This window comes from Bufo gargarizans, chromosome 4 (genome assembly GCF_014858855.1).
Source record: "Bufo gargarizans isolate SCDJY-AF-19 chromosome 4, ASM1485885v1, whole genome shotgun sequence".
Classification (NCBI taxonomy): domain Eukaryota; kingdom Metazoa; phylum Chordata; class Amphibia; order Anura; family Bufonidae; genus Bufo; species Bufo gargarizans.
Window position 1 is genome coordinate 212,050,626 of NC_058083.1, and position 22,092 is coordinate 212,072,717.

General features: G+C 41.4%; 1 protein-coding gene across 2 annotated transcripts in view; it reads right to left on the bottom strand.

Moving 5' to 3' along the window:
- Positions 1-22,092, bottom strand: part of LOC122935810 (probable cation-transporting ATPase 13A5) — a 285,360-nt gene that overhangs the window by 111,310 nt on the left and 151,958 nt on the right. For both annotated transcript variants that reach the window (XM_044291709.1, XM_044291708.1), the window contains exons 20-23: positions 13,691-13,828; positions 8,695-8,774; positions 6,730-6,772; positions 5,516-5,625 (exon numbers count right to left, since the gene is read on the bottom strand). In XM_044291709.1, coding sequence (XP_044147644.1) covers positions 5,516-5,625; positions 6,730-6,772; positions 8,695-8,774; positions 13,691-13,828 — 371 coding nt within the window. The remainder of the gene's footprint in view (positions 1-5,515; positions 5,626-6,729; positions 6,773-8,694; positions 8,775-13,690; positions 13,829-22,092) is intronic.

Genomic DNA, 22,092 nt, shown 5'->3' on the forward strand with positions numbered 1-22,092 from the left:
AAGAACCTAATAAAAGTTCTACTTCTTTGCTTAGTAGCATCTGAAAATAGAGAGTTCTTTTCTAGAGGTGGCCTCTCTTAATTGGGGATAGGAAATAATAACAGTTGTCTTGCATCAGATGTCCAAGGTCACAGTTCTCGCTGCCCCCCTCCTACCTATTGCTATGAGCAGACCAAGTTAGGGACATAATTGCCTATGCAAAAAGACATTGCATGGGCTAACAGGTCTAACTAGTGGGAGGCATATTGCTAGCCTCCAAGCGGGCCCAGTCCATGATGGTGCCAAAGAGGGGCGCTATCTATCTTGAACTAAAGCATAAAACAATCTCCAGCTGTGGCACTTTAGTGCATCAGAGTCCTTGAGATCAACAGAGGGGTAGAATACTTGAGTCTGCAGCTCTTCTCCAGAGTGCCAGAAACAGATTCCAAGCACACATCCACTTAGGTGTATTTGAGTACTGGAAGTGGGCAATAATCCTAAAAACAAGTCCCCTGCTTGTAGTTCTGAAAGGAGAGTCCTGAAAACACAAGTGAGGGCCACAGGGAGCTCAGATACTCTTTGTGCTTCTCTTTTTAAAGCGTTGCACCCCTTCCTATTGACAAGGTGGATTAAAAAAAGGAGAACCAAACCAATTGCAACTTGGATAAAAGGAGTCCCATAAAGGGCCTAGAATGTGGACCTGAGCAAAATCAAAAGTGGGGCCCTAAAATCTTGTAATAATGTACCAACAGCACAGTCACATTCCGTTGATTCCAGCCCTCCCTCACAGATTTAAATCCCATAAAGTCCCCCACACAGATCTGCACCCTCATGGCCCCAGAATACACCAAATGTCCCCCTTTCCTCACAAATGTACACCCCATAATGCCCCACACACATATCCGCACCCCTTATGGCCCCAAGAATATTCCAGATTTCCACCCCATAAAGCCTTCCTCAACAGATCTGCACCATCAAGACCCTCAGAATACGACACATGTCCCCTCATGACACAGGAATGAGTTCCCCTCCCTCAGTAAAAGCTACAGCAATGGAATGCGTCTTGCAGGCATACAGAACCCCTCTCTCCCAAAGTACCTCCACAAGCTCAAGAAGTACATGTGGAAAGAAAGCTCTGTCCTATACACATTTGGTCATGTGATCATTGAGGAGAATGTGACCAGTGACTTCACAAACCATTCTAGCTTCTACCCTAACGCAGCAGTGTGGTAAGAAGAAGGAGGAGGCAGCACCAGGTTCGCACTCCTCACAGAACATCCTGAATCTAGCATCCTGACATTTTGAGCACTGGGCTTGCTGCAGTGAGTGGGCCTATAGAGGTCCTGAAAGGAAGTGCTGTTAGGGTTCAACCTTTCTCAATAAAATTTACTGGCCAAGTTTACACAGGTTAAAAAGGTTGGTGTGGTTTTGAGTGTGGCTTAAAATCTAACTTTTCACAGTTTGGGACACCCTGTTTATTTAAGGCTTATTTAATGGAAAGAGCTGAGCTATAGAGTTCAATGCTAAAATTCTGCAGAGATATTATGGCTAAAAGCCTCATTAGTAGTTCATGTGTTTTATGTATTCATATATATCAGAAGTATCAATTGAATTTTTTTTTGTAATTGCAAAAAAAATGTATGGAACAAAATAAATTTGGAACAAAAAAATGCAATTGCTAAAACTAATATAAATCTTAAAAACAAGTCCACTGCTTGCAGTTCTGAAAGGAGAGTCCTGGAAACAAGTGAGGGCCACAAACAGCTCAGATAATTGCGAATCTATTCTTTGGGTGCTTCTCTTTTTAAAGCGTTGGCAAGATGGATCTAAAAACACAAGAAAGAAAGAAAGAACGAGCATAACAAGTGCAACTTGGATGAAAGGGAATACCATATAGGCCTATAATGCGGCCCTGGTCAAAATCAAAGGTGGGGATCCAAATCTTGCAATAATGTGCAAACAACACAACAAATTTATAGCACAAAACAAATTTAGAATTACAAAAAAAAATGCAATTGCTAAAACTAATATAAAATGATACTTGATACTGATATATATATATATATACAGGTCCTTCTAAAAAAATTAGCATATTGTGATAAAGTTCATTATTTTCTGTAATGTACTGACAAACATTAGACTTTCATATATTTTAGATTCATTACACACCAACTGAAGTAGTTCAAGCCTTTTATTGTTTTAATATTGATGATTTTGGCATACAGCTCATGAAAACCCAAATTTCCTATCTCAAAAAATTAGCATATTTCATCCGACCAATAAAAGAAAAGTGTTTTCAATACAAAAAAAGTCAACCTTCAAATAATTATGTTCAGTTCTGCACTCAATACTTGGTGGGGAATCCTTTTGCAGAAATGACTGCTTCAATGCGGCGTGGCATGGAGGCAATCAGCCTGTGGCACTGCTGAGGTGTTATGGAGGCCCAGGATGCTTCGATAGCGGCCTTAAGCTCATCCAGAGTGTTGGGTCTTGCGTCTCTCAACTTTCTCTTCCCAATATCCCACAGATTTTCTATGGGGTTCAGGTCAGGAGAGTTGGCAGGCCAATTGAGCACAGTAATACCATGGTCAGTAAACCATTTACCAGTGGTTTTGGCACTGTAAGCAGGTGCCAGGTCGTGCTGAAAAATGAAATCTTCATCTCCATAAAGCTTTTCAGCAGATGGAAGCATGAAGTGCTCCAAAATCTCCTGATAGCTAGCTGCATTGACCCTACCCTTGATAAAACACAGTGGACCAACACCAGCAGCTGACATGGCACCCCAGACCATCACTGACTGTGGGTACTTGACACTGGACTTCAGGCATTTTGGCATTTCCCTCTCCCCAGTCTTCCTCCAGACTCTGGCACCTTGACTTCCGAATGACATGCAACAGTCCAGTGCTGCTTCTCTGTAGCCCAGGTCAGGCGCTTCTGCCGCTGTTTCTGGTTCAAAAGTGGCTTGACCTGGGGAATGCGGCACCTGTAGCCCATTTCCTGCACACGCCTGTACACGGTGGCTCTGGATGTTTCTACTCCAGACTCAGTCCACTGCTTCCGCAGGTCCCCCAAGGTCTGGAATCGGTCCTTCTCCACAATCTTCCTCAGGGTCCGGTCACCTCTTCTCGTTGTGCAGCGTTTTCTGCCACACTTTTTCCTTCCCACAGACTTCCCACTGAGGTGCCTTGATACAGCACTCTGGGAACAGCCTATTCGTTCAGAAATTTCTTTCTGTCTTACACTCTTGCTTGAGGGTGTCAATGATGGCCTTCTGGACAGCAGTCAGGTTGGCAGTCTTACCCATGATTGCGGTTTTGAGTAATGAACCAGGCTGGGAGTTTTTAAAAGCCTCAGGAATCTTTTGCAGGTGTTTAGAGTTAATTAGTTGATTCAGATGATTAGGTTAATAGCTCGTTTAGAGAACCTTTTCATGATATGCTAATTTTTTGAGATAGGAATTTTGGGTTTTCATGAGCTGTATGCCAAAATCATCAATATTAAAACAATAAAAGGCTTGAACTACTTCAGTTGTGTGTAATGAATCTAAAATATATGAAAGTCTAATGTTTATCAGTAGATTACAGAAAATAATGAACTTCATCACAATATGCTAATTTTTTGAGAAGGACCTGTATATATATATATATATATATATATAGATACTTGATACTGATATATATAAATACATGGGAAACTATTACTGAGTTTTTTAGCCATAATATAGCTGCAGCAGTTGAACATTGGGCTCTGTAGCACAGCGGATAAGGCTCTTGCTTTTAATGTAGATGGTTTGTTCAAATCCCAGCAGAAACACTTCAAAAATAGTAGCAATGTGACAATGACAATGCTTGGGGATACCCCCTGCATCTCCATAGCACTGACTCCATACATGGACATACTGTAGGGCAGGGACTCCCAAGCCATATAACGAGTCAGAGCATGGACTCCTAAGCAGCTGGGATGCCGACACCTGCTGTGCTCTGTTCCTTCAACCTCACCTCAGCCGGTAACGGCAATCTCGGCACAATAAAAACCACACCTGCACAGCTTAGAGGGAACACTGCCCGCGTCCCGGCTCCATCACTTCCTCAAGTTTAATCAGTTGGCTGTGATTCTGCAGTTTAAAGTGCAGCCTTGTCTTTGCCAGCAAATCGGAGTCCTGAACTTTACCCTAACAAAGAGGAGGAAGAGGCAGGACGGTTCAGGTCCTCAGGCTTTGTCTAGCAGAGCATAGAAATGCCTTGATCCAGTATGTGGCCATACGGATTGGATTCCGCCATTCCGATGTAATCTGGGGCATGGGCCTGGCCTGGGTGTTGAATCTGTGCAGCCGTGGCCTACTAATATATGGAGTGTCACATGGGCAAGGTAGTGGTGCTGCTCATCAATAGACTCTTCATCTTTGGACATGACTAAAACCAGAACAAGCATACAGCGCTCTTTGATACCCTCCCATCCCTTATAAGCTTCCTATTTCCTTTTTCCTTCTCATTCTATGTAGGTAAATAAAAGATATTCAAACTATCTCCTAGCGAACTAAAGCCACTTGATATGCCTGCCCCAATAGATTGCTCCTATTCCAAATAGTTAACAAAATGACCATATTGGAATTATTGGCATGTGTTCCAGTAATATATTTTAAGTATTGCATGACATTGAATATATTGATTGAAATTAATACAGACTTTTTTTTTTTAACATTCCCCATTTCCCATCAAATGTCTAAAAGGCATCCACGTTCTTTTCCTCACCATACCCATCTCTTGAAAATGTCTAGAAGAAATAAGGTTTGTACACAAACATAGAAGAGCATTATTTACGCTAAGAGCAGTGAGACTATGGAACTCTCTGCCTGAGGAGGTGGTGATGGTGAGTACAATAAAGGAATTCATGAGGGGCCTGGATGTATTTCTGGAGCGTAATAATATTACAAGTTATAGCTACTAGAGAGGGGTCATTGATCCAGGGAGTTATTCTGATTGCCTGATTGGAGTCGGGAAGGAATTTTGCCTTCCTCTGGATCAACTTGTAGAATAACAGGCTGAACTGGAAGGATAAGTGTCTTTTTTAAACCTTACAAACTACTATTATTATACCCACTTATATAACGCTGATATATTACGCATCGCTTTGCAGAGATTAGCAGCACTTAGTCCCAAATGAGGCTCACAATCCGCATTCCCTATCAGTAAGTCTTTGGAGTGTGGGAAACTGAAGCACTACAGTACTCCATCAGTAATTGATTGTTTCTTATTTTTGTATATCCTATTCCTTACTACCTTATAGAGTCTATTTAAAGGGAGTTTAAAATAATACTTCTTTATGTATTGTTTTCAGTATAGCATGTTTAACTGTAAATCACCATCAGCTACATTTACATTTTTGCCTTAAAGAATGTCATCCTTTAACCTACCCCACCGTATTAATGTATATCTTATCTTTCCTTTTTAAGTTAGAAGTCAAATGAGGATTCTGGTAGTTGTCAGCTGGAGCACCTGAGGATTCTGACCCCTGGTGTGAAGTAACAGTAACTTACTTTAGTAGTTTGGGCACACATTCGATGTTTGGGATGTTGGATGTAAAGGGTGAAGCCATTGATGCTTCCAAGTTTGATAAAGATATTCCTGCATGAGCAGCTTTGAGGGCCTAGAAATAGGAAAAACACATTTTGTATAAAGACAGTTGTACAGAATGAAAATGAAGAATGCTTAAAGCTGTTGCTATTCTGTATATCAACACATTAACATGATATTTTTACTACAACTTTGACTGTGGCAGAAAGAATTTCAGTAGAAATGTCAGATAATGAACATCTGTGTTTAATGTGTAAATGTTGTTTCAGGGTTTGTTTGTTTTTTAAGCTGCTATGTGAGTGTGTGGGATAACAATATTTCCGACTATTATATGACCTGTTTCTGGAATTTTTTCGTCGTTTTTCATTCTGCAATCTGTCTGTAATATAGATGAGCGAATCAATTCAAAATGATTCATATTCATTCCGAATTCCATAAAAATGTGTCTGCCAAACAAATCTGAAGCTTTTGTGGTTTGTTTCAGATGAAATGTGTAGAAACTGAGCCCAGAGCTATTTTACTGTGGACATTTGAAAGGCAATACTTTTGCAAATGGGCAGGATTGATAAATATATGAATTTCATACACATGACCATGTTTAGGATCCATATATTAAAGGGAACCTGTCACCGGGATTTTGGGTATAGAGCTGAGGACATGGGTTGCTAGATGGCCGCTAGCACATCCGCAATACCCAGTCCCCATAGCTCTGTGTGCTTTTATTGTGTATAAAAACCGATTTGATACATATGCAAATTACCCTAAGATGAGTCAGAGCTTGAAAATATGACTCTTCTCTGGTCACACAAGTAAGATATGACTCTTTTATGTTAATTTGCATAAAAGGCAGATAGTACAAAAATGCATAATACTTGAATTTGTCTGCAAACGAAATGAAAAGTGTGATTTATATGTTTAGGGTAACACAATGAACATTTAGAAACGCTCAGTGAGGGTAGCATAGTAGAGGTGACAGGTTCCCTTTAAAGTTATTGATCCATACTATTCTCCGCGGGCCTCTGTTGTTACACAGAAGCATCAAGATGTTTTATCACATCAAAACATAAAATGTACACATCATGGCACAGTCCAACATAGGTATAAAGGTATACCTCCCTAGGAGAAAAAGGGGACAATATAATGACTCCCATAAGAACTATATACTAAAATACCTTACCCCACAATCATTTGCTCCATCTCCACACATACCAACGTAATAGCTAAAAAAAAATAAAAAATTGTTAAAACATACAAAATAGTGCTCTTTTCTTAACTCAACCCAAATAACTTACCAAATAGGTGCATTAAAAATGCAAGATTTGAGAATTAGGTAGAAAACATTATAAATAGAAGTATAGTATTCCTAGTAAAGCTAATATTGAACCAGATAATTGTCAATGTTACAATAAGTTGGTACGGAAACACTGTGTTAACCAACTGGTTCAACTTTGGTCTGCACGTAAGGTTGTTATTCTGGCAGTCTCTTGGTATTCACACTTTAACCCCTATACAGGGATCTGGCCTCCAACTGCAGAGGAGGCACCAGTAGGGTTGCACCGGGTATCGATTTTTTGATAACCAACCAATACTTTTGTACCCGGATCGATTTGATACCAGGATTTGCCTTTTACCAAAAAGCCTAGTATCAGAGAACATGGTGTGCGCAAACAGCGTGCTCCATGTTCTCCTCAGCAGCTCCCCATTGTGCTGCTGTTTCCAACAATGAGAAGCAAGAGAGGCGGAGGTGGGGAGAAGCTGTGGCAACTGACTCAACAATGAAGATAACTAATGTTTAATACACCGCCGCACCTGAGGAGTTAACTGCCGCGGATCGCAGCACCTTGTCATAGAGGTCCGGTGCAGGGTATGTTATTCTGCTGACAGCACCCACCACCTGTATTTATATTAAAAGGTTAGTTATCTTCATTGGTGGTGCAGTGCGCCCTCCCAACCCCCCCCCCCCCCAGTATTAAAGTTATTGGTGGCGCAGTGCGTCCACCCGACCTCCCAGTATTAAAGTCATTGGTGGCAGTGGCCACAGGGTCCTTCTCCTCCCCTCCTTATTGGTGGCAGTGGCAGTTCCGATCGGAGCCCCAGCAGTGAAATTGCGGGGCTTCGATTGGTTACCATGGCAGGCACGGCGCTACTGAAGTCCTGGCTGCCATTGTAGGCTCCCTGTGGCTGTGTGCACAATGCACAGGGCAGAAGGGAGAGTGTGAAGTCCTATTTACCCTAATAGAGCTCTATTACGGTGAATAGGATAAGGGATTAAACGATCCCAGGTTCTATCCCCTAAGGGAACTAATAGTTATTAAATAAAAAGTAATTTAAAAAAAGTTTAAAAAAACAAACACCAAAATATTAAGTTTAAATCACCCCCTTTCTCAATTTTACATATAAAATATATAAAAAATAAATACTGTAAATAAACATATATATTTCCATGTCCGAAAAGTCCAAAATATTCAAATATACAAAATATCTCTTATGCGGTGAACGTTGTAACAGGAAAAAAACAAAACTGTGCGCTTTGCCATTTTTTTGTCACTGTTCGATTATGGGCCGTACATTCCATAAAATGTGGAATGCACATGGCTTTTTTGGTGTTTGAGTATTGCAATACTTTTTTATGGTCTCAAAATCAAATCTAAATTTTGGTATCGTGACAACCCTAGCCACCAGGTAGTTATCCTCCTGGAGTAGTCCCTGTGTGGTTGACAGCTAACTGAAATCCGTGAAAGTCAGGGCAGGCAGGTCAGGACAGGGTCAGTATGATGATCAGGCATGGGTCGGATCAGGCAGCAGAGAGTCAGAATCCTGGAAAAAAGTAGAAACCAGTACACAAGCATACAAGCAGATTATTGCAACTCTGCAGTACCTGGCAAGCTAGTAAACCTATTGCTCAAACAGAGAGTGAGACAGACAGCACATGTAGCAGAGCTGATTAACACATTAGAAGCAGCTGCACATAGAATCAAAGGAGAGTTGACCCATTATAACAAACAAAACGTGTTTGGAATATTCAGGATAAGATGAAAAAGGAGACCAAATCAATATAACATATTGTGGAATGAATGTAAAAATCAGATTTAAGTTACTTTTAGGTTAGCGAAAGAAGAGAAAAAAAATATATATTACTCACTCAATTTTTTGCAAATCTTCTATGATGACAGTTTTTAGTTTTGGCGTCATTCGGCCAAAAATTGTTCCATTAAGAAGTATCTGCAACACAAACTCTAATTATACACATTATAATATATATATATATATATATATATATATATATATATAGTCACAATTTTCATATTTTCATTTCAGGTCTGCCTGCCACAAAATATTTGTTGAAACCGAGCACTTAACAAGCTCTTCCTCTAATACCACCAAGTCAATGTTTGACCCCTTAAATAGGCCTTGCGTTATTTAAATTAAATAAACCAGCACCTCATCTACAGACAGCTGTTTTGAGGTGATTGCCCCTCAACAGTGCAGAGCAGAGAGTACTGGCTTAACTAGGTGAGAGGCCTAGTACCCCCCCAAATAATATTTGTGAGAAACACCATATCCTTCCGGCCTACTGTGTCTGTCCACAACATCTCATGTCCTGCCAGCCTGCACCAACCTGTAAGCATTTAGTATTAGTACCCACAAAAGAACACCTTCACCCTTTCAAAGGGGTTTTCTAAAACTTTAATACTAATGATCTATCCTCTGGATAGGTCATCAGTGTCTGTTTGGGAACCCTGTCAATCAGCTGTTTGAGAATGCATATGTGCTCACAGTAGTGACATGGCCTTCTCACAACTAAGGCTAGGCCATGTGATGTCACATGGCGTAGGTGCAGCTCAGCCCCATTGAAGTGAATGGGGCAGAGCTGCAATACCAAGCACAACCTCTATACCAGTGATGGTGAACTTATGGCATGGGTGTATATATACACTATATTGGTATTCAGGTTAAATTGCCGTGTTGGCACTTTGTGATAAATAATTGGGTTTAGGTTGCAGTTTGGGCACTCGGTCTCTAAAAGGTTCACCATCACTGCTCTATACAATGTATAGCACTGTACATGGTGAACTGAGAGATGGCTGTGGCGCTATAGCGAGCACCAGTGCCTTCTCAAGCAGCTGAATCAGTGAGGGACCTGATCAGATACTGATGACCTATCCAGTGAAAAGTCTCAGAGAACTCCTTTAAGACCTTTGTTCTACTCTGACTGTATCCTAAGGTCTCACGCACACAATGGTATTTATGTTTTTTACAACCGATCCACAAACAAAATGTGGACAGCACAAAGTGTGCTCATGTCTGTCCTGTAAGAAAAAATAGACCATGCCCTATTCTTGTCCATTTTGAAGTCAAGAATAGGCATTTTGAAATGTGCTGTCCGCATTTTTTGCGGATCCATTGAAATGAAATGTTCTGCATCCTATCTGCAAAAAACCCAGACTTCTTCACTGAAGTTCGGGTTTGGGTTTGGTGTTCTGTAGATTTTATTATTTTCCATTATAACATGGTTATAATGGAAAATAATAGCATTCTGTAATACAGAATTCTAAGTATAAAGTCAATTGAGGGTTAAAAAATAATAAGAACCTAACTTGCCTCATCCACTTGATCGTGGAGCTGGGATTCTCTTCTTTGTTCTTCTTGAAGGACCTGCAAAAGGACCTTCGCTGACGTCATCGCGCTCCCCACATGGTGAGCGTGGTGACGTCAGCGCAGGTCCTGATGAATGAAGATAGAAGGACCTTCTATCTTCATTCAGCAGGACCTGCACTGACGTCACCGCACTCACCACATGGTGAGCGCGATGACGTCAGCGAAGGTCCTTTTGCAGTTCCTTCAAGAAGAACAAAGAAGAGGATCCCGGCTGTGCGATCAAGTGGATGAGGCGAGTTATGTTTTTATTATTCTTTAAACCTCAATTGACACTATACTTAGCATTCTGTATTAAAGAATGCTATTATTTTCCATTATAACCATGTTATAATGGAAAATAATAAAGTAAATGGGGTCCCAGGTCATACATCCCTTGTCTCCTTAGCAACCATGCGTGAAAATCGCACCCCATGCACACTTGCTTGTGGATGCGATGCGATTTTTATGCAGCCCCATTTATTTCTATGGGGCCTGCGTTGCGTGAAAAATGCAGAATATAGAGCATGCTGCGATTTTCACACAACGCCCAAGTGATGCGTGAAAAACATTGCTCGTGTACACAGCCCCATTGAAATGAATGGGTCAGGATTCAGTGCGGGTGCAATGCGTTCACGTCACGCATTGCACCTGCGCGGAATACTCGTCTGTGTGAAAGGGGGCTTTATTTTGAAAAACTCAATAAAAATATTATCGCCAAAAATTAAACCCAAAAAACATTTTGGATTTGCATTTATTTTCTATTCAACTTAACAAATCTTTTTATTTTTTATTTTTTGGGGGGGCAGGTTTGAAATACATTATATGTGTACCATGAAATGGTGATATTACAAACTCATCCCACAAAAAAGAAAAAATCAAACCCATATGTATTTCTACAAGGAAAATTGTAAGTGTAATTACACTCTACCGCTGCTTCAAGGAAAGCAGCGTGCACAGAAACTTTGAAGAGGACGCATCACTCACACAACCTCTTCTAACATATGCATGATGTGTGTGTGACATCCATGTTGCATCCGTTTTCTTTTGCAGATCCATTGCAACAATGTCTATCCTTGACCACAAAACCGGACAAGAATAGGACATGTTCTGTTCTATCTTTATTGCAAGGCTATGGAACAGACATACAGATGCGGACATCACACGGCGTGCTGTCCCCATTTCTTGCAGACCCATTGAAAAGAAATGGCTCTGCATCCTATGTACTAAAAATGCAGATTGGATGTGGATCAATAATGCGGTTTTGTGAATGCACCCTTAATTACAGCACTTTTTTCCCCATGCAGTCATGGCTTCATGATTCAAGATAATATGCATAGACTGGGCAAGGAAGCTGCAATGCATCAATCATTTTTCATCTTGTCCAGATAAATAATTACTTACATTTTCTCAATGATATGGTTTGAAGTGATAAGTGTACGTTTATAGGGCATCTGTCAGCAGATTTGTACCTATGAAACTGAAGGCCTCTGTTTTGGTCCCATGTTCACATGTGCCAGCATTGCTGAGAAAACGTATGTTTTATCATATGCAAAAGAGTCTCTATGAGCAACGGGGGGGTTGCTGTTACACCCAAAGGCTCTGCTCTCTGCAACTGCGGCACCCCCTTCATTTTGATTAACAGAACTAGGCAGTGATGATGTCATCAAAGTGGAGTGGGCGTGGCAGTTGCAGAGAGAGCTGAGAATGTATTTGTAACGGCAACACCCCTGTATCTCCTAGAGATTCATTTGCATATAATTAAACCTATTTTTTCTCAGGAAAGCAGGCACATATGAACCAACACAGATGCCATCAGCTGCTAAGTGCACGTGCCACAGGTCAGCCAGTTTCATAGGTACAAATCTGCTGACATGTGCCCTTCAATTGTTCTATATGACTCTGAGTCATTGACACTACAGGGAGTGAAGAATTATTAGGCAAGTTGTATTTTTGAGGATTAATTTTATTATTGAACAACAACCATGTTCTTAATGAACCCAAAAAACTCATTAATATCAAAGCTGAATATTTTTGGAAGTAGTTTTTAGTTTGTTTTTAGTTTTAGCTATTTTAGGGGGATATCTGTGTGTGCAGGTGACTATTACTGTGCATAATTATTAGGCAACTTAACAAAAAACAAATATATACCCATTTCAATTATTTATTTTTACCAGTGAAACCAATATAACATCTCAACATTCACAAATATACATTTCTGACATTCAAAAACAAAACAAAAACAAATCAGTGACCAATATAGCCACCTTTCTTTGCAAGGACACTCAAAAGCCTGCCATCCATGGATTCTGTCAGTGCTTTGATCTGTTCACCATGAACATTGAGTGCAGCAGCAACCACAGCCTCCCAGACACTGTTCAGAGAGGTGTACTGTTTTCCCTCCTTGTAAATCTCACATTTGATGATGGACCACAGGTTCTCAATGGGGTTCAGATCAGGTGAACAAGGAGGCCATGTCATTAGATTTTCTTCTTTTATACCCTTTCTTGCCAGCCACGCTGTGGAGTACTTGGACGCGTGTGATGGAGCATTGTCCTGCATGAAAATCATGTTTTTCTTACCTTGCAGACTTCTTCCTGTACCACTGCTTGAAGAAGGTGTCTTCCAGAAACTGGCAGTAGGACTGGGAGTTGAGCTTGACTCCATCCTCAACCCGAAAAGGCCCCACAAGCTCATCTTTGATGATACTAGCCCAAACCAGTACTCCACCTCCACCTTGCTGGCGTCTGAGTCGGACTGGAGCTCTCTGCCCTTTACCAATCCAGCCATCTGGCCCATCAAGACTCACTCTCATTTCATCAGTCCATAAAACCTTAGAAAAATCAGTCTTGAGATATTTCTTGGCCCAGTCTTGACGTTTCAGCTTGTGTGTCTTGTTCAGTGGTGGTCGTCTTTCAGCCTTTCTTACCTTGGCCATGTCTCTGAGTATTGCACACCTTGTGCTTTTGGGCACTCCAGTGATGTTGCAGCTCTGAAATATGGCCAAACTGGTGGCAAGTGGCATCTTGGCAGCTGCACGCTTTACTTTTCTCAGTTCATGGGCAGTTATTTTGCGCCTTGGTTTTTCCACACGCTTCTTGTGACCCTGTTGACTATTTTGAATGAAACGCTTGATTGTTCGATGATCACGCTTCAGAAGCTTTGCAATTTTAAGAGTGCTGCATCCCTCTGCAAGATATCTCACTATTTTTGACTTTTCTGAGCCTGTCAAGTCCTTCTTTTGACCCATTTTGCCAAAGGAAAGGAAGTTGCCTAATAATTATGCACACCTGATATAGGGTGTTGATGTCATTAGACCACACCCCTTCTCATTACAGAGATGCACATCACCTAATATGCTTAATTGGTAGTAGGTTTTCGAGCCTATACAGCTTGGAGTAAGACAACATGCATAAAGAGGATGATGTGGTCAAAATACTCATTTGCCTAATAATTCTGCACTCCCTGTACAATTTCAAATTAAAACTGAAATGAATACTTACATCGGGTATCATGTCAGGGAAATGTTTCTTGAAAACATCATAGGATTTCCCACTCATCGCATAATGATATTTTCCTGCAGTTGCATTTATCCCCCAAGTAATATCAGAGGCTGTGGTTGCAATACGTTTCATGGATTCCTGAAAGACAGGCATTCATTTATATTTTTCAGTGGGGTAGCATATACGTCCTTCTGGAGACGTTCACAGACCTCTAACATTTTCACTTGTATGGCGATAATGGTTGCCAAGGATTTACCTAGACATCCGTTTCTGCAGCATAATTGCATATGTAGTACTCCAGAGTGGCACTGCCATTCCTATACCCTGCTACTGTCTCTAATAGGCTAACAATAATGTCACCTGTGTATTTATTCCAGGACCTCCTATACTGTGCATTCATAATCTTGGTATAAAACTGTTATGTTCATGTATTGTACCTGGGTCACCAGCAGGTGGCCGTGGATATGGAAAATAGATCTTTAGACATTCCATTCTATTCCCCCCTTTTAGGCACAAGTGGGCTAGTCCTGCTTCCTACCAAGGGAAAAGTTGCAGGAAGTGATAGTTAGTTGAGTTGCAGTTATAGTCTAGTCGGGTCTAGAGTTGGAAGCAGACAAAGCAAGATGGCACAGTGAGGAGAATGGCCGTCCCACCTGCAGCAGGAGTCTCCATAATGAAGCAGTTCATAGAGCACCATGACTCTTTACAGATTAAGAGACAGAGTATTGCAAGGGAGTCTGCAGTCAAAGGCACCCCACTCCAAAGGTACAGCACCGCTATAGAGTCCAGTGATCAGATGAAGCCTGAGTTTAGCACAGCAGAGAGAGAAAGCAGAATAGTCAAGTGTGCCTGCCAGTTTACCACAAAACCTGCTGGAACTAAGGCCTCTTGCACACGACCGTAGTGCTCCCATGGCCGTATTGCGGGCCGCATATGGCGGTTCCGCAATAAACTGGGCACTAGCCGTGTGCATTCTGCATCACAGATGCAGACCCACTTACTTGAATGGGTCAGCAAGTCCGGAGATGCAGTGCGGAATGGAAGCAACGGAACGGAACCCCATGGAAGCACTACAGAGTGCTTCCGTGGTGTTCCGTTCCGTGCTTCCGTTGCACAAAATATAGAACTTGTTCTATCTGTTTGCAGAATGGATGGATCGCGGGCCCTATTCAAGTGAATGGGTCCACGATCCGCATGTGGCTGGCCCACCGTCGGTGCCCGTGCATTGCGGACGGCAATTTGTGATCCACAGCTCGGGCCGGGCCAGTACACAGTCGTGTGCAAGAGGCCTAAGAGAAAGACAGAATATTTTCTGGAAGCAATTTTATTCATAAGGCTACATGCACACGACCATTGTTTTTGTCCGCATCCGAGCCGCAGTTTTTGTGGCTTGGATGCAAACCCGTTCACTTCAATAGGGCTGCAAAAGATGCGGACAGCACTCCGTGTGCTGTCCGCATCCGTTGCTCCGTTCCGTGGTCCCCATAAAAAATATAACCTGTCCTATTCTTGTCCGCAAAACGGACAAGAGTAGGCAGTTATATCAATGGCTGTCCGTGCCGTTCTGCAAATTGTGGAACACACACGGACGCCATCTGAGTTTTGCGGATCCGCAATTTGTGGACCGCAAAACACACAACGGTCGTGTGCATGTAGCCTAAAACTGTTGAACTTTCACCAAGACTGGACTCGACTTATTCTTCACCCCCTACAACTTTCCCCTCTATTGCTGCGCAGCCTAGCCCTGGGGATTGACGGTATCCAGGTAAGAGCACAGTGACACAAACACAGAAACATAATGGTGCTATAAATGAGCAAAGTCACACTTTTGTAAAGCTGCTTACTGACGGATAAACTGCTACCGTCCAACCACATTTATTACAGTCTTAAAGGGCCGATCATAAATCTGACTTGGCTAAAACCGACTTTAGCCATATGTGAAAGTGGAGTGAGCTGTCAGAGTCATAAAAAATCTGGCCCATGGTCTCCTGCAGCCTGAAAGATTTAATTTAACTTATGGATACCAGAGTTTTTTTTTGTTTTTGTGTTTTTATTGTTCTTTTCAAATTTAATATTATCTTCCTTGAGCCATAACTTTTTTATTTTTCCGTTCACATAGCTGTATGAGGGCTTATTGTACCTTCTAATGCCACTATTTAATATGGCATACGATATAGTGGGAAGCAGGAAAAAAATACCAAATGGGGTGGAATTGGAAAAAAATTAATTCCTCCACCATTTTACGGGTTTTGTTCCCACAGCGTTCCATTTGTGGCAAAACTGACCTGTGCCCTTCATTCCCTGGGTCAGTACAAATTTTGACTTAAAGTTACTTTTATTCAACCAGCAAGTAATTTTTTGACGGGAAATGACATAGGTGTCTCCCAAAAGATAATAAGATAAAAAAAAATCTCAGCTTTTATTTACATTTGAGCAAAAAGTAGGGTCAGAAATTAGTTTTTTCCCCTCAATTTTTTTTTTTTTCAGTATTAAAATTATACAAGTGTTTTATCGTTGTAACCGTACTGACCTGGAGAATGAAGATAACTGGTCAATTTTACCGCATAGTGTACAGTGTAAAAAAATAAAATAAAACCTTTATCAGAATTGCGTTTTATCCCAATTCTACCCCATTTGGTATTTTTTTCCCGTTTTCTACTACATGGTATGCAACCGTAAATGGTGCCATTAGAAAGTACAACTTGTGAATGGAAAAATAAAAAAGTTAGGACTATGGTAAGGAGAGGAGTGAAAAACGAAAACACAAAAAATGGAAAATCCCAGTGTCCTTAAGGGGTTAAAATCTAGACGTGTCAGGCAAATTCCGAGTTCATATTTGGAATAGGCGTGCTCATTTTAGTGTAAGGCTACATGCACACGAACGTTAGGGCTCCGCAAATTGTCATCCGCAATGCAATCACTTGAATGGGGTCCGTAAATCGCATCCGACGGTCCGCACCGCAAAAAAGTAGTGCATGCGCTACTTTTTTGCAGTGTGGAGGCACGGCTAGAAACGCTACAGAAGTACTCCGTAGTGCTTCCGTGGGGTTTCAATCCGTGCCTCCGTTCCGCATCTCCGTGATTGCGGACCCATTTAAGTGAATGGGTCTGCGATCCGTTATGTGGAATGCACACGGCCAGTGCCCGTGCATTATGGATCCGATGTATGTGGGCCGCAATAGGGCCACGGGGGGCACACGGTCGTGTACATGTAGCCAAAATCACATGTTTTTCTCTCAGTAGCAAAATCACAAAATCATTGTTGCACGGTGATTGGAGTAAGTAGGTGTAATCTACATCCTTATTATGTTCTGAGGTCCACTTCTATGTATTGGTTTACCATGATTAGGAAGTTGCAATGCATATGTATGACGTGATTTGGTAATTGATGTGATATGAGGGGGTGGGTATATACAGTATATATCCCTGTATGCACACATTTCACTTGATGCCTCACACTGCGAACTGCCGTACTGCGCCGGAGCTCCACCCCGTCCCCATTATAGTCAATGGGTACGGAGCTGCAGTCCAGCAGCATGGCGAAATAGCGAAAGGACGGATCCAACAGGGTGAACAGCCTGTCGGATCCGTCCCGCCGCAAGTGTGAAAATACCCTAAGAGAAGCAATGAAAAAAATTTAAATTGTCCATTTTGACCCTTTTTTTTCATCACCGTATTGGAAAAATATTTTTGTATTTTAATGCTTCGGGTGTTTTCGGTCATGGTGATACCTGTGATGTAGGGATGAGCGAACTCGAACTGTATAGTTCGGGTTCGTACCGAATTTTGGGGTGTCCGTGACACGGACCCGAACCCGGACATTTTCGTAAAAGTCCGGGTTCGGGTTCGGTGTTCGTCGCTTTCTTGGCGCTTTTGTGACGCTTTCTTGGCGCTTTTTGAAAGGCTGCAAAGCAGCCAATCAACAAGCGTCATACTACTTGCCCCAAGAGGCCATCACAGCCATGCCTACTATTGGCATGGCTGTGATTGGCCAGAGCACCATGTGACCCAGCCTCTATTTAAGCTGGAGTCACATAGCGCCGCCCGTCACTCTGCTCTGATTAGCGTAGGGAGAGGTTGCGGCTGCGACAGTAGGGCGAGATTAGGCAGATTAACTCCTCCAAAGGACTTGATTAACTGATCGATCTGCAGCTGTGGATCATTGAGCTGCTGATCCTCAATTGCTCACTGTTTTTAGGCTGCACAGACCGTTTGTCAGTCTCATTTTTCTGGGGTGATCGGCGGCCATTTTGTGTCTTGTGGTGCGCCAGCACAAGCTGCGACCAAGTGCATTTAACCCTCAATGGTGTGGTTGTTTTTTGGCTAAAGCCTACATCAGGGTGAAGCTGTCACACCAAGTGCATTTAACCAGCAATAGTCTGTTCATTTTTTGGCCATATACAAAATCAGGGGCAAGCTGCGCCTGTCACCAAGTGCATTTAACCCTCAATGGTGTGGTTGTTTTTTGGCTAAAGCCTACATCAGGGTGAAGCTGTCACACCAAGTGCATTTAACCAGCAATAGTCTGTTCATTTTTTGGCCATATACAAAATCAGGGGCAAGCTGCGCCTGTCACCAAGTGCATTTAACCCTCAATGGTGTGGTTGTTTTTTGGCTAAAGCCTACATCAGGGTGAAGCTGTCACACCAAGTGCATTTAACCAGCAATAGTCTGTTCATTTTTTGGCCATATACAAAATCAGGGGCAAGCTGCGCCTGTCACCAAGTGCATTTAACCCTCAATGGTGTGGTTGTTTTTTGGCTAAAGCCTACATCAGGGTGAAGCTGTCACACCAAGTGCATTTAACCAGCAATAGTCTGTTTATTTTTTGGCCATATCCCAGTCTAATTCTGTCACTAAATCCATACCGGTCACCCAGCGCCTAAATACTAGGCCTCAAATTTATATCCAGCTAAATCTGTCCCTAGTGCTGTAGCTGGGCGAGTTATTTAGTGTCCGTTCAAGCACATTTCTTGTTCTGGGTTGAAATACAATTCCCAATTTAGCAATTTCATAATTTAGTGGTTCCTGCTATATCAGAGCTATTTGAAATCTATCCCAAAAAGGGTATATAATATTGAAGGTGCACATTGGGTCATTCAGAATAACTTCACACACACCCGCTACTGTGTATTTCCAAGTCTAATTCTGTCACTAAACCCATACCTGTCACCCAGCGCCTAAATACTAGGCCTCAAATTTAAATCCCTCTAAATCTCTCGTTACCGCTGTACTGTTGTTGCTGGGCAAGATATTTAGTGTCCGTCAAAGCACATTTTTTGTTCTGGGTTGAAGTACAATTCCCAATTTAGCAATTTCATAATTTAGTGGTTCCTGCTATATCAGAGCTATTTGGAATCTATCCCTAAAAGGGTATATAATATTGAAGGTGCACATTGGGTCATTCAGAATAACTTCACACACACCCGCTACTGTGTATTTCCAAGTCTAATTCTGTCACTAAACCCATACCTGTCACCCAGCGCCTAAATACTAGGCCTCAAATTTAAATCCCTCTAAATCTCTCGTTACCGCTGTACTGTTGTTGCTGGGCAAGATATTTAGTGTCCGTCAAAGCACATTTTTTGTTCTGGGTTGAAGTACAATTCCCAATTTAGCAATTTCATAATTTAGTGGTTTCTGCTATATCAGAGCTATTTGAAATCTATCCCTAAAAGGGTATATAATATTGAAGGTGCACATTGGGTCATTCAGAATAACTTCACACACACGCTTCTGTGCATTTCCAAGTCTAATTCTGTCACTAAATCCATACCGGTGACCCAGCGCCTAAATACTAGGCCTCAAATTTAAATCCCTCTAAATCTCTCGTTACCCACCGCTGTACTGTTGTTGCTGGGCAAGATATTTAGTGTCCGTCAAAGCACATTTTTTGTTCTGGGTTGAAGTACAATTCCCAATTTAGCAATTTCATAATTTAGTGGTTTCTGCTATATCAGAGCTATTTGAAATCTATCCCTAAAAGGGTATATAATATTGAAGGTGCACATAGGGTCATTCAGAATAACTTCACACACACGCTTCTGTGCATTTCCAAGTCTAATTCTGTCACTAAATCCATACCGGTGACCCAGCGCCTAAATACTAGGCCTCAAATTTAAATCCCTCTAAATCTCTCGTTACCCACCGCTGTACTGTTGTTGCTGGGCAAGATATTTAGTGTCCGTCAAAGCACATTTTTTGTTCTGGGTTGAAGTACAATTCCCAATTTAGCAATTTCATAATTTAGTGGTTTCTGCTATATCAGAGCTATTTGAAATCTATCCCTAAAAGGGTATATAATATTGAAGGTGCACATAGGGTCATTCAGAATAACTTCACACACACGCTTCTGTGCATTTCCAAGTCTAATTCTGTCACTAAATCCATACCGGTGACCCAGCGCCTAAATACTAGGCCTCAAATTTATATCCCGCTAAATCTCTCGTTACCGCTGTACTGTTGTTGCTGGGCAAGATATTTAGTGTCCGTCAAAGCACATTTTTTGTTCTGGGTTGAAGTACATTTCCCAATTTAGCAATTTCATAATTTAGTGGTTCCTGCTATATCAGAGCTATTTGAAATCTATCCCAAAAAGGGTATATAATATTGAAGGTGCACATTGGGTCATTCAGAATAACTTCACACACACCCGCTACTGTGTATTTCCAAGTCTAATTCTGTCACTAAACCCATACCTGTCACCCAGCGCCTAAATACTAGGCCTCAAATTTAAATCCCTCTAAATCTCTCGTTACAGCTGTACTGTTGTTGCTGGGCAAGATATTTAGTGTCCGTCAAAGCACATTTTTTGTTCTGGGTTGAAGTACAATTCCCAATTTAGCAATTTCATAATTTAGTGGTTTCTGCTATATCAGAGCTATTTGAAATCTATCCCTAAAAGGGTATATAATATTGAAGGTGCACATTGGGTCATTCAGAATAACTTCACACACACGCTTCTGTGCATTTCCAAGTCTAATTCTGTCACTAAACCCATACCTGTCACCCAGCGCCTAAATACTAGGCCTCAAATTTAAATCCCTCTAAATCTCTCGTTACCGCTGTACTGTTGTTGCTGGGCAAGATATTTAGTGTCCGTCAAAGCACATTTTTTGTTCTGGGTTGAAGTACAATTCCCAATTTAGCAATTTCATAATTTAGTGGTTTCTGCTATATCAGAGCTATTTGAAATCTATCCCTAAAAGGGTATATAATATTGAAGGTGCACATAGGGTCATTCAGAATAACTTCACACACACGCTTCTGTGCATTTCCAAGTCTAATTCTGTCACTAAATCCATACCGGTGACCCAGCGCCTAAATACTAGGCCTCAAATTTAAATCCCTCTAAATCTCTCGTTACCCACCGCTGTACTGTTGTTGCTGGGCAAGATATTTAGTGTCCGTCAAAGCACATTTTTTGTTCTGGGTTGAAGTACAATTCCCAATTTAGCAATTTCATAATTTAGTGGTTTCTGCTATATCAGAGCTATTTGAAATCTATCCCTAAAAGGGTATATAATATTGAAGGTGCACATAGGGTCATTCAGAATAACTTCACACACACGCTTCTGTGCATTTCCAAGTCTAATTCTGTCACTAAATCCATACCGGTGACCCAGCGCCTAAATACTAGGCCTCAAATTTATATCCCGCTAAATCTCTCGTTACCGCTGTACTGTTGTTGCTGGGCAAGATATTTAGTGTCCGTCAAAGCACATTTTTTGTTCTGGGTTGAAGTACAATTCCCAATTTAGCAATTTCATAATTTAGTGGTTCCTGCTATATCAGAGCTATTTGAAATCTATCCCAAAAAGGGTATATAATATTGAAGGTGCACATTGGGTCATTCAGAATAACTTCACACACACCCGCTACTGTGTATTTCCAAGTCTAATTCTGTCACTAAACCCATACCTGTCACCCAGCGCCTAAATACTAGGCCTCAAATTTAAATCCCTCTAAATCTCTCGTTACCGCTGTACTGTTGTTGCTGGGCAAGATATTTAGTGTCCGTCAAAGCACATTTTTTGTTCTGGGTTGAAGTACAATTCCCAATTTAGCAATTTCATAATTTAGTGGTTTCTGCTATATCAGAGCTATTTGAAATCTATCCCTAAAAGGGTATATAATATTGAAGGTGCACATTGGGTCATTCAGAATAACTTCACACACACGCTTCTGTGCATTTCCAAGTCTAATTCTGTCACTAAACCCATACCTGTCACCCAGCGCCTAAATACTAGGCCTCAAATTTAAATCCCTCTAAATCTCTCGTTACCGCTGTACTGTTGTTGCTGGGCAAGATATTTAGTGTCCGTCAAAGCACATTTTTTGTTCTGGGTTGAAGTACAATTCCCAATTTAGCAATTTCATAATTTAGTGGTTTCTGCTATATC